The sequence below is a fragment of the Hypomesus nipponensis genome, chromosome 20 (genome assembly GCF_054491055.1).
Source record: "Hypomesus nipponensis isolate SF chromosome 20, ASM5449105v1, whole genome shotgun sequence".
In the NCBI taxonomy this organism is placed as follows: domain Eukaryota; kingdom Metazoa; phylum Chordata; class Actinopteri; order Osmeriformes; family Osmeridae; genus Hypomesus; species Hypomesus nipponensis.
The window spans coordinates 9,908,181-9,920,841 of NC_140380.1; the positions used below are offsets into that span (position 1 = coordinate 9,908,181).

The 12,661-nt window shown below is 48.6% G+C and overlaps 2 protein-coding genes across 6 annotated transcripts; one reads left to right on the top strand and one right to left on the bottom strand.

Annotated features, from left to right (window-relative positions):
• Nucleotides 1-2: 2 nt before the first annotated feature.
• arrb2a (arrestin, beta 2a) lies at nucleotides 3-10,000 on the top strand. 4 transcript variants are annotated; one of them, XM_084683691.1, is made up of 16 exons: nucleotides 3-342; nucleotides 2,233-2,263; nucleotides 2,399-2,459; nucleotides 2,624-2,668; nucleotides 2,929-3,125; nucleotides 3,736-3,795; nucleotides 4,297-4,364; nucleotides 4,503-4,638; nucleotides 4,744-4,828; nucleotides 5,200-5,272; nucleotides 5,534-5,671; nucleotides 6,224-6,307; nucleotides 6,695-6,718; nucleotides 7,900-7,976; nucleotides 8,205-8,259; nucleotides 8,425-10,000. In XM_084683691.1, exons 1-16 carry the CDS (start codon nucleotides 320-322, stop codon nucleotides 8,516-8,518), a joined length of 1,251 nt encoding a protein of 416 aa, XP_084539817.1. In that variant the 5' UTR covers nucleotides 3-319; the 3' UTR covers nucleotides 8,519-10,000. The 4 variants fall into 4 exon arrangements, with proteins under 4 accessions (XP_084539817.1, XP_084539818.1, XP_084539819.1 ...); XM_084683692.1 differs by having other exon boundaries at nucleotides 8,428-10,000; XM_084683693.1 differs by lacking the exon at nucleotides 6,695-6,718.
• Nucleotides 10,001-10,013: 13 nt separating this feature from the next.
• On the bottom strand, nucleotides 10,014-12,616 carry LOC146246343 (autophagy-related protein 16-1). Of its 2 annotated transcripts, XM_084683702.1 has the most exons (7): nucleotides 12,138-12,616; nucleotides 12,009-12,060; nucleotides 11,790-11,874; nucleotides 11,516-11,589; nucleotides 11,047-11,298; nucleotides 10,612-10,730; nucleotides 10,014-10,377 (listed from the first exon to the last, which is right to left on the bottom strand). In XM_084683702.1, exons 1-7 carry the CDS (start codon nucleotides 12,223-12,225, stop codon nucleotides 10,307-10,309), a joined length of 741 nt encoding a protein of 246 aa, XP_084539828.1. In that variant the 5' UTR covers nucleotides 12,226-12,616; the 3' UTR covers nucleotides 10,014-10,306. The 2 variants fall into 2 exon arrangements, with proteins under 2 accessions (XP_084539828.1, XP_084539829.1); XM_084683703.1 differs by having other exon boundaries at nucleotides 11,790-11,884; nucleotides 12,009-12,615.
• Nucleotides 12,617-12,661: the final 45 nt, after the last annotated feature.

Consider the following 12,661-nt stretch of genomic DNA (forward strand, 5'->3'; position numbering starts at 1 on the left):
TCAATACACTTGGTTTACTAAGTGTGAAGTCATTTTCGATCTCAAAAATACTTGTAATGCAAACCTATTGCGCAACGCTGCAGCACTTGCCTCCAAAAACGCGCATCATATCAACATTCCAAGGGTCGTCCTGCCTTCGCGGAAGCGAAAAGCACGGAAGGCGAGACGAGACGAACCGGACAGTAGATTAGCTAGTTAGCTTGCAGGTGTAACTACACAGGATTCGAAGAGAAACACTGGAAAGATATATATAAAGACTGGTGCTACGTAGCTACCGCTTTTTCTGTTGCGAGCCTTATACCGAAGGCCTGCCGAGGAGATGGGGGACAAGGCGGGCACCAGGTACTCACTTTTCACGGGACGACTACAGCTCGTTTGTCTGTTGCCACTGCTGGCTAGCTTGCTCTCCCGAGTCCGAGCTATTCTGCTAGCTTTTGAGCATGGAATTATTGCTATCTAGCCTCTTGCAACCAGGAGTAGCTAGCTCGTTAAGAATCTCTAAAAAAAGCGTGTTGTGTCGCTAACGTTAGGTAGCCAAAATTGGTCAATGGAATGTTTCAAATTGTGCTTGGTTTCTTTATTATTTGTGAATTATTTTAGGTATTGCTGGCAAATATGTTTAGGAGATCAACACCCCCATTCGCTAACTAGCTAGTAGCATATCCAGCAAGCTGGGTGGGGTGAACGTTAGCTTGCATTAAACCATTTTTACGCAAATTATTGTGATTGTTTGCTTTGCTCTTTAATTGGCGTATGACCATATTTGATATCACAACTGACTCGCTGTGATGTTAGATAAGTACGAGCTAACGGGTTTCACAATTTGCAGCTTTTTTGTGGGGTCAGCTAGCTAGCCAAAATCCCGTAATGAAAACTACAGAATTTCAGAACGATTCCCTGGCCAAAGCCAGATTCTTAGAAAGGCATGTGGATATATTCATAGTTTTCAATTTTAGCTGTCACGGGCCTCAAATTCTTGGGTTATCAGCAAAATTATTTCCTAGATTAGGAAACAAGCCTTTATCAGTGACGCATATTTGACGTACGATTTGCGTATCGATTTGTGTATCATGGCCAGTGGTGGTGTCTTTTCAAACGCGGTGAAGTAAATGAATGCAAATGTAAACAAACAAGCTTACAGTATGGTATTGCAGTTGTAATCATGTGTCACACGCGTGACCATCGTATGCTGGTATGTTGTCGAATGCCAATGGTCCATGACTGTTTACAGGACATGGCGTCCTTCATAACCCAGGCAGACCCTCTTCGCTGTCATACTGTATGCAGTTTTAGTGTCGGTATTAAAACAGTAGTCGGATGTTACACCGTTGTGTGTAGTACTGTGGTTTAAACCCCCGTACATGCGTCGCCTTTGCTCCGTGGAGAGAGATTCAATCACCCTTTCTCCCAAATTGGGGACGTGAAGTTTACTTTGCCTCAGAGAAGAGTAAAGGCTGATAAAATTCCATGTCAATCTCAAAAGTAAAGCCGATTGAGGTCCTGCAGGGATTTGTAACGTCCCTTGCGTGCAGGTTCTGTGTGTTGTGTTAATTTTCAAGGTCCTCTGGCTGCAAGTTTGAGGGTGAAATAAATGGAACTGTTAAGGCCTGAGTTTAGCCTTGCATGTGTACGTTTGTGTGTGTGTGTGTGTGTGTGTGTGTGTGTGTGTGTTAAGGGGCTCGGGGTGGTGGAGGACAGTTATGAAATGTAACAGGGGCTTGTTAATGAAGAAACAGCAAAGGTCTAGGCCAAGGAGATCCAGTCTGAGTGTGTGTGCTGAAGAAGTCACCATTGAGTTCCTCACACACACACACACACACACATTCTCATTTGAAAATTCATAGACGTCCAAACCTTTTACTTCCTCTTCCATGTGTTTTGACAACCGGACCGTGCGAGGAAGTTCTATTTGTCACAATGCCATTTTCAATCTGCTGTGGTAGTTGTGACGTAGGCGTTAAGAGGAAGTGATCACTCTTCAGGAAGTGGCACTGTGTGAGAGCTTCCTGTCCAGAGACAGGACACTGGGTCGGCGTCGATTTACCGCTCAGGGAGATGAACTGGAGGTCAGAGTGGATGGAGAGAGGTGTGAAAATCACACACTCTGCATTTTCTGTTTCCCTAACTTCTCTTTCTCTCTCTCTCTCTCTCTCTCTCTCTCTCTGTATCTCTCTCTGTATCTCGCTCTCTGTATCTCTGTGTCTCTCTCTGTGTCTCTCCCTCCTTTCTCAGAGTTTTCAAGAAGTCAAGCCCCAACTGCAAGGTAAGCCATCATGTGATCCCAGGTTAGGCCTTAGTTTTCAGCAGTACACCCGACTACCTGCTTTTAGGGTCTCCCACACCTCAATCTCTACCTGCATCCCTTCTCTCTTCACCCCTCGCTGTCTCCCGGTAACAGGTCACCGTATACCTGGGAAAGAGAGATTTCGTGGATCACCTTGACCAGGTCGATCCGGTTGGTAAGTAATAAATGCCATGCGTTTGATGAGGAATCTGTTGTCAGTCTTTGTGTGTGTGTGTGTGTGTGTGTGTGTGTGTGCGCGCGTTTCAAATGTTCTAGTTCCCTTTTGTCCCCAAGAGAAACAATTTCAACATCACTCTCTTTCATTTGCTGTTGCTGTAGATGGTGTAATCCTGGTTGACCCTGAATACCTGAAAGACAGGAAAGGTATGCTAGCTGCCAGATAGCACAGCGACTGTGTAATTGTTTATCTTTGCCTAACATCCGCAAATCCTGTTGGATAATCTTCATGGGTGTACTCGTTAAACCAACACATCATCATATTACTCCTCCCCCCCTCTCCTCCTCCTGTTTCCCCCCTCTCCTCCTCCACCTCCCCCTCTCCTCCACCTCCACCTCTCCTCCTGTTTCCCCCCTCTCCTCCTCCTCCCTCCCATCCTTCCTCACCACCTCTCTCCCCATCCCAGTCTTTGTGACCCTGACCTGTGCGTTCCGGTATGGCCGCGAGGACCTGGATGTGTTGGGTCTGTCGTTCCGGAAGGATCTGTACATATCCACCTTCCAGGCCTTCCCCCCCCTCGCGGAGGAGCGCAAGCCCAACAGTCGCCTGCAGGAGAGGCTGCTGAAGAAGCTGGGCCAGCAAGCTCACCCCTTCTACTTTACTGTGAGCACACACACACACACACACACACACACACACACACACACACACACACACCCAGCAAGCTCACCCCTTCTACTTTACTGTGAGCACACACACACACACACCAGCAAGCTCACCCCTTCTACTTTACTGTGAGCACACACACACACCAGTAAGCTCACCCCTTCTACTTTACTGTGAGCACACACACACACACACACTCACCCCTTCTACTTTACTGTGAGCACACACACACACTCACCCCTTCTACTTTACTGTGAGCACACACACACCCCAGCAAGCTCACCCCTTCTACTTTACTGTGAGCACACACACACACACTCACCCCTTCTACTTTACTGTGAGCACACACACACACTCACCCCTTCTACTTTACTGTGAGCACACACACACACTCACCCCTTCTACTTTACTGTGAGCACACACACACACACACACACACACACACATACTCTCACATGCACACACACACCTACTTTGCCTGATATGACGTAATTGCTAGATGAGACAACACAGGCCTCTATTCTGCTACACGCTGTAAATATAAAGGGAAGCCTTGTGCTTACCTGTCGTATTGAATACTCTGTTGTGGTGTTTCTGTCTCGTCTAGATTCCTCAAAACCTGCCCTGCTCAGTCACTCTGCAGCCTGGACCAGAGGACACAGGGAAGGTGAGGGGGGGACACGCCCTCGCCCACACACACACACACACACACTTCTCTTACTACCGATGCTGAAAACGGCACTGAAACCTACACAGTAGTACTCTTTCAAAGACACACTCAGACACCCTGTTAGGCCTGTGCTCCTTTTTCTCCTGGTTGTCCTTGGCTCACTCTTCCTCCTCTCCCTCTCTTCACTCTTCTTTCCCTCCTCTCCCCCATCCCCTGCTCTTATTACACTCTCTCCTGTCCCTCTACTCTCCCTCTCTCCTCCCCCATCCCCTGCTCTCCTCTCCCTCTCTTCTCCCTCTCCCTCTTTCCTCTCCCCCATCCCCTGCTATTCTCTCCCTCTCTTCTCTCCCTCTATCCTCTCTCCTCTCGCTCTCTACTCTCTCCTTTCCCTCTCCCTTTATCCTCTCTCCTCTCCCTCTCTTCTCTCTCCTTTTCCTCTCTCCCTCTCCCTCGATCTTCTCTCCCTCTCTCCTCTCCCCCATTCCTTGCTGTCCTCAGGCGTGTGGAGTTGACTTTGAGATCAGAGCGTTCTGTGCCAAAACGATAGAGGAGAAGATCCACAAACGGTAAAACAAACTTATAGTAGTGTGTGTGTGTGTGTGTATGATGCAACATATTGAGTGCATGAGATTATAATGGTTGTGTGCATCAGCTGACATGCACGTGACCTCGGTGTGTGTGTGTGTCTGTGTGTGTGAGAGCAGGAACTCTGTGCGTCTGGTGATCAGGAAGGTGCAGTATGCTCCAGAGAAGCCGGGGCCTCAGCCCATGGTGGAGACCACCCGCAGCTTCCTCATGTCGGACCGCTCCCTGCACCTGGAGGCCTCTCTGGATAAGGAGGTACACGCACACACACACACACACACACACACACACTCACATACACACACACACACACACTCCCTCACACCTGCTAACGTGTGTGTGTGTGTGCCGTGTCTCCAGCTGTACTACCACGGAGAACCCATCAGTGTCAACGTCCACGTCACCAACAACTCCACCAAGACAGTGAAGAGAGTCAAGATCTCAGGTGGGCTTTGACTTCCTGCGTGTCTGTGGACTGGTTCCTACACACACATTTTCAAATAAGTAACACTTTCCCTCTCTCCCTCACCTCTCTCCCTCACCCCTCTCTCCCTCCCCTCCCCTCTCTCCCTCTCCCTCCCCTCCCCTCTCTCCCTCACCCTCTCTCCCTCCCTCCCCTCCCCTTTCTCCCTCACCCTCTCTCCCTCCCCTCTCCCCCTCCCCTCCCATCCCGTCTCCCCCTCTCCTCCCCTCCCCTTTCTCCCTCACCCTCTCTCCCTCCCCTCTCCCTCTCCCCCTCCCATCCCGTCTCCCCCTCCCCTTTCTCCCTCCCCTCTCCCCCTCCCCCTCCCCTCTCTCTGCTGTTGTGTCTCTCAGTGCGGCAGTATGCTGACATCTGTCTCTTCAGTACAGCTCAGTACAAGTGTCCAGTCGCTCAGGCTGAAGCAGAGTGAGTCTTCTCCATCCCTTCATCCATCACGCCATTCATCCCTTCATCCATCACGCCATTCATCCCTTCATCCATCACGCCATCCATCCCTTCATCCATCCATCCCTTCATCCATCCATCCCATCATCCATCCATCATCCATCCCTTCATCCATCACGCCATCCATCCCTCCATCCATCCCTTCATCCATCCATCCCTTTATCCAAGTTAAGGCGTTAGTTGTTGCTGACGTGTGTGTGTGTGTGTGTGTGTGGCGTCCAGTGACCAGGTGTCGTCCAGCTCGACGTTCTGCAAGGTGTACACCCTGACCCCCACACTGGATAAGAACAGGGAGAAGAGAGGGCTGGCCCTGGACGGCAAGCTGAAACACGAGGACACCAACCTGGCCTCCTCCACCATGTGAGGCACACGCACACACACACACACACACACTCTGGTGAAACACACACACACTCTGGTGAGACACACACACACCAACCTGGCCTCTTCCACCATGTGAGGCACACGCACGCACACACACCCTCACACACACATGAAGGCCCTGGTATCATGTGAGATATGAGTTATCACTCTGTCGTTTTCATACATGCTAAGATGGCAAACTCATGCAAACTCAGTTTGTGCAAATGTTTACTGCTGGGAGAGGCTGAGCACACATACTGTCAGTTTTACAAAGCCTGTCTAACACTCCTCTCTCTCTCCCCCTGTCTCTCTCCATGTCTCTCTCTCTCCCCCTTGTCTCTCTCCCCATGTCTCTCTCTCCTGTCTGTCTCTCTCCTGCTCTCTCTCTCCCACTGTCTCTCTCTCCCACTGTCTCTCTCCCCTGTCTCTCTCTCTCTCTCTCTCTCTCTCTCTCTCTCTCTCTCTCTCTCTCTCTCTCCTGCTCTCTCTTTCCCCTGTCTCTCTCTCTCTCCCTCTCTCTCTCTCTCTCCTTATGTGTGGGCGTGTCAGTGTGAAGGATGTGACCAACAAGGAGGTCCTGGGGATCCTTGTGTCCTACAGGGTAAAGATCAAGCTGGTGGTGTCACGCGGAGGGTGAGTCTCCACGCGCCCCTCCTGTTCCCACAGGCACCCTCCACCGTTACAACACTGTGTCTCTACCTCAGCCGCGTATGTGAACTCTGCCACTGCATCTCATATTGGACCCTGACTCTCACCAGCCCCTCCTCTCTCTCTCTCTCTCTCTCTCTCTGCCATCCCCCTCTCCTCCCCTCCCCTCCCTTCGCCCCCTCCCTTCCTCCTCCACTCGCGCTTCGCTGTGTACTCTCTCCTCCCTTCCCTTCCTTTTCCTCTTGGTTGCGTTTTCTGGAGGTCTCCTCATTTCATGCCCTCCCCTTCTCCTGTTGAGTGTTTGTTTCTCTCTCTCTCTTCTCCTCTTGCGTTTGTCTCTCCATCCGTCCCCTCCCCCATGGGTCGCTTCAGACTGCTGAGTGGCGTGTTGGAGAGGTAATATGACGTCTCAGCCGCCACCTGTGTGTGTGTGTGTGTGTGTGTGTGTGTGTGTGTGTGTGTGTGTGTGTGTGTGTGTGTGTGTGTGTGTGTGTGTGTGTGTGTGTGTGTGTGTGTGTGTGTACACCTTGTTAATCTTGCACCCCAACTAATTTGTGTAGTGGTCTGAACACTTGCTCCAGGTGTGTGTGTGTGCGCGCTCCTTCATTGGCTTTGTTCCTGGTTGTCACAATGGTGTGTTCTCATTGGGTGTAAGCAGGGACTTATGTAACCTGATAGGCTGTTTTTAGAAGAGGATCTCATAACACTCTTCACATGATTAAGAGGTTTTCTCAGAGCACTGCTTCCCTGGTTGTGTTCAGTCGAGCAACTTAGAACCCAACTTTCTTAATAACATTTTTTTTTAAAGATTGCCCTACCTTTTTGAAACCAATCCTGATCTCGCTAGCTGAAATAAATGTATTATTTTTTCATGGAAAGGTTTGGACTATCTCGGCCAATCCAAAACAATTCTCTGTATTTTAGCAGGCCAGCCAATCACATCGCTGTCATGTGATTACTGGCTCTGCCTAGATACATGGTTGATAACCGTCGCCACGCCAACAGTCATCAATTGTACTCCACGTGCCTGGCAGCCCTAGACCTGATGATGGTCCAATCATCTGCAAGTCAATTTCAGCCAATGAGACGCCAGTCGATTGGGCGAGGTGACCCAAACTGTGAACGAATCGATCTGTCCAGTTTATCTGACTAAATGGGTCCCTCTTGATTTCGCTGCAGACAGCTCATTGAGCCATCGGCGTGTTGCCCGTGAAAGTGTCCCTGTCTACCTAAAGTCTACCTCCCTGTCTGAACACAACCATGTGTTTTTATCTGAAGTCTTTGCTTTGTTGATTGTAAAGGTGGCTTGATCACCAAATGTGTTCTAGTTACACTTTAACGTTCTTTTACATTTTCAGTTTTTTTTCCCCGGACAGACCAGGTCTAGTCTTGTGCTAACAGCATGAAGGTTTAGGCCTACTCTGTCTCAGGGAGATCCTTCCCTGGATGTTTACATCAAATCAGGGCCTCGGAAAGGTCGCTGTTTTTGACCTTCCCCCTGTGGTTGGTGTGTGTTCAGGAGGGGTTGGTGTGTGATCAGGAGGGGGTAACGTGTGGTTCTCTCTCTGTGTCTGCAGGGATGTGTCGGTGGAGCTTCCCTTCGTCCTCATGCACCCCAAGCCCACAGAGCTGCCCCTATCACGGCCCCAATCAGGTACAGTCGCCCCCCTATCCTCATCCTGGGGTCCTTAATCTCATCACACATCGTCCCGTTCCTCCTATCTGCAGACCACCCCACCCCCCCACCCCCTCCCTCCCTCTCTCGGACTCTGGCATCACTCTCTGCCTGCTTCCTCCTCGCGCATGGGGTTGCCATGGAGACGACGGGCCGTTGCCGTGGCAACGCCGCCCTGACATGTCATTGTGTGTGTTTGCCCTACAGCTGTGCCTGAGTTGGAGCCTCCCATCGACACCAACCTTATAGAATTTGAAACAAAGTGAGTATTCAGTAGGTTGTTTGGAATTATATCGTTTTTTTTAAGAGGTTCTTTCTCTCCTGTTCCTCCCTCTGTACCCTTGTTTCCTCCCCTGTCTCCTTGTTTCCCTCCTGTATCGTGTAAGCGTGGTGGTCGATGATCTCATGTTCTCTCTGTCTCCTGCAGCAGCAGTATCTCCCAGGATGACGACTTCGTGTTCGAGGACTTCGCCCGCCTGCGGCTCAAAGGAACGGTGGACGACAAAGACGAGGACTGCTAGAGCTCACACACACACACACACACACACTGTGGGTGGTGGGAAGGAGGCATGTTGAGGAAGCTGGATTTGGATCCTGCTGTGAAGCTCCTCTGCGTTCTGTGTTCCATTCGTGGTATGTCTGTCTGCCTGCCTGTCTGTCTGAGCGTCTGTCTGACCAGCCATTGTCCCACCACCGTCAGTGTTAACTTAATATTGTTCTGTGGCGTTGTTGGGAGTTTCCATCCATGTCGCGGAACAGCTGTTTCACACATCTGGAGATGGGGGAGGATGTGGTCAGTTGGGAGACAGTGAGTGTGTGTTTGCGTGTGTGTGTTTGTTTGTGTGTGTGTGTGTGTGTGTGTTTGTCAGGGGCCCCTGAGAGATTCTCTTTTATTCCATTTGTTTTCTTCTTCTTTCAAATCTCAAATTGTGCCAAGCTGACGCAGGGAGAATCAAGAGGAACATAGCGTGTTGTATCTGTGGCTGCTTGAGACGTAATTTGGCAAAAACATACATGCTCTAAAACAACCCACTCGTTATCAAATGTATTCAAGTCACCCCTAGCTACCCCCCCCCTCCCTCCCCCCTCCACACACACACACAAACCCTAGCTTTGTGGATTGACCTGCCACACACATCTCTTCAGACGAGGCTGATTAGAGGATATGGGCCCTGACCAGCTGTCAGTCAACCATCACAGGCCTGTAACACACCGTTACCACCCACCTGACCAACCACACACCTACACACACACCTGTACACACACCTGTGCACACACCTGTACACAGACACCTGTACACAGACACCTGTACACAGACACCTGTACACACACACACCTGTACACACACTTGTACACAAACCTGCATACATCACCTACACAGACACCTGTACACACACGCCTGTACTCACACCTGTACACACCTACACAGACACCTGCACACACACCTGCACACACACCTGTACACACCTTCAGTCTCTCCACCCTCGTTAGGCCTGGCAGGATCCCACCTGTTAAGTCAGCGCCACTTTGCGCACACCGCACACACACTTCAGAGCATGGGTATTCTTACTAAGTTCATCTGTTCAGATCTGATTTCACCCTCCCTCCATACCCATCACACGAGACATGAGAACCGATGGAGCATGTTTTTTGGGCGGTGCTGTGAACTACGAATTATGAACCTGTGATTCAGTTTGTATGATTTATTTTTTCCTCTTTATGCATTTTGTGGGGTACTTATAAGCAACCGTGCTAAGTGTGAATATATGAGTATATATATATATAAGTGCCACCACTGAGCTGTGCAATGCCATCATGTCGACCGGCATTATATTACCATGATGGGATGTAAACGAAGACATTTATGAATTATTACTACTGTATCATCTTTATGACCATGATTATTCTCATAATCGGTAAAGGAAAATGTATTGTTTGCCGTTGCATTTTTTTTATTTCAAGATTTTTATTTTCTTTTTTAATAAAGGCTAAATAAACCTAAACGCGTATTTTTGTTTAAAAAGAAATGGGGTCCGTTTCTTAATCCTAACCCTGCTTCTTCTGTTATCTTAAGTCAAAAAAGTTAATTTTGTAACGCTACAAGATACATAATAGGATCCTTCAGCAAGATTTAAACATCTCATAATTCCTTTACTATTCATGACAATCGTTAATCAATAAAATACATTTGCCTATAAGAAAGTGTTAAGCACAGTAAGGGGCGGGGTCAATGCAGCTGAAAGTTGGCCATGTTGAGTTGTAGTTCAATTGAGTTGTAGTTCTTCATGACCCCTGGTGGCCACGCCCCTTCAGCTGGGCCTCCAGAGTGGTGATCCAGTGGACTCTGCTGCGTGGTCTCTGTCTACATCGGGACAGTCGTCTGACAGACAAGGACACAAGAAGAATACTTAGAAAGTCACTTCGAGGCAACCAGATCTGTTAGGCAGAGTGCGAATTATACAATGACAATCGGGGGGAGTCAACTTCTTCTCCAGGAAGTGCATCGACCCCCCGACCTGTTGTTTTTACCTCTTTTGAGGGGGTCTAAGTCTTAAATCCCCCCCCCCCCCCCCGTAATTCGCACCCTGATGTTAGGGACCCTGAAACGTCTTACTCGGTGGGGCAGGTGATGGTTTGGTCACGCCGGTGCTAGGCGGGGTGGGAGGAGTTGAGGTGTGTTTGTCCACCTCTCTGTGGAGATGTCTGTTCAGTCTCCGGCTAAAACGATGCCACCTGGACATGACAACGATCAATCACTGACAACAATCGATCACTGACTGACTGGCTGGATCGTTGATGGTGATCATGACTCATGACTGATGGATCATTTGTTATGGAAAAATGTGTGTTACATTAGAAACAAATGCTAAATATAAGGATCTGACCAGTGGTCTCAAGACTTCTGAACTGTGTGTGTGTGTGTGTGTGTGTGTGTGTGTGTGTGTGTGTATATATTTATTGTATATCGCCTTATCATACAAATGAGGGTGTAAATAGACAGTGGATGTGACACAAACTTTTCAAAGGAGAAATTTTAGTGCCTGGTCACCTGTCCTGCACGTCGTTATTCTTGTTAACCCTATCTGCCTCCTCCCTCTTCTCCTCCATCCATCTCTCCAGCAGATCCTCCTTCTCTCTCCAGGCTCCTCCCAGCTCCTCCTTCAGCTCCATCTGCTCCACCCGCATCACCGCCAGCTCTTTAGCCTGGACCTCCACCGTGAACTCGCTATCTGACAGGTTAGCCTGCAAGGCGTTGGCACGTTTCGCCAGGGTAAGAGCCTCTTTGCGATAGCGAGACACTCTGAAAGAACGTCGGGAAACCGTTATTGTGAATTCTTTATTTAAAATACGGGAACTGTTGGAAATGAGTACGCAAGACATTGCAGCTGAATTTACTTTTGTGAGTTCAGAGAAGGCAAGCCAATGGTATGAGTACAAAATCAATGTAACAAAGGTCAAAGGGTATAGGTTAAAAGTTCATGGTATTGCACAGAGTCCAGTAAACTCTGCTCACTCACTGTGATTGCCAGTACAGGATTTCTGCCTCTTTCAGGTACAAGACGGTCGTCAGATCAGACACTGTCTGGGAAAGCTGAGGATGGAGAGGGACATAGGTAGGAAAATGGTCAAATGAGGCTGAGGAGGAGAAAACTGTTGTGGGATCAGGACAAGTGCATCCAACTCTAAACCAAACACGGCAGAAAAAAAAGGGAATGAATGACTCGTCCAGATTTGCAAGGCTACAACTAAAAATATCTGATAGAAACTGAGCACCGTGATCTTCAAACTCACTTTTTCTTTCAAATGTTCGCTCTCTTTTAGCTGACGTTGCACTCGTCTGGCGCATGCATCTGTTTGTCCGTCATCATCCTTGCAGCTACGGAAATCTAGATTAGATATCAAACCTACATGGTAGATGAGACTTCGTGCCTCCCGAATTGTTTTGTAGCCTAATTCACTACATGACGCAAAGACACGAAAAGTTAACTTATAGTAGCTGTAGGCCTATACCTGTCATTCCAGAATTCCTCTTGTAATTCAAGCCGCTCCGCCAGACAGGACACTGACGATGGACACAGTTTGAATCATGCAGAAGACACTAACAAGTTTGAGTTAGAGTTAATAGTTTAGGCATCTTACGTTTGTTGAATATACCCGCGAAAGGATCTTTTTGAGAACAGTCTCTTTGAAACAGTCGAGCTCGCACGTGACTCTTCCACGAATCCATGGCTTCTTGAGTTTGTTATTACTTAGTTTAGATTGTTGTCTTGTTCCACAGCTTGAAGTTGCTTCAAATATTTACCCGATGCTTTGCCTGCATCGCATTAAGGTGCCACCCAGCGATTGACTGCAATATGTAAACAATATGGCCCGCTTCTCAGAAGCGTTGCCTGTGTGATACAAGATTCCCAAGCTCCGGGCGATTGACTCGCTTTGTTTTAGGTGTTCTTCCGCACCCCGTTCCAGATGGTAAACTGCTGAAACTGCCAATTAGTTAGTACACATCTAAACATAGTTTTTCTACTTCAAAGTTGTCCTATCGAAACATTTCAGGGGCATCTATATTAACTTAATTACGTGGTAAACTATCAGACTCGCAGGTGTATTTAACACATTCAAAACATTGTCATTGTATGACTTTATGGGGTGTGTTTTGGCTGATT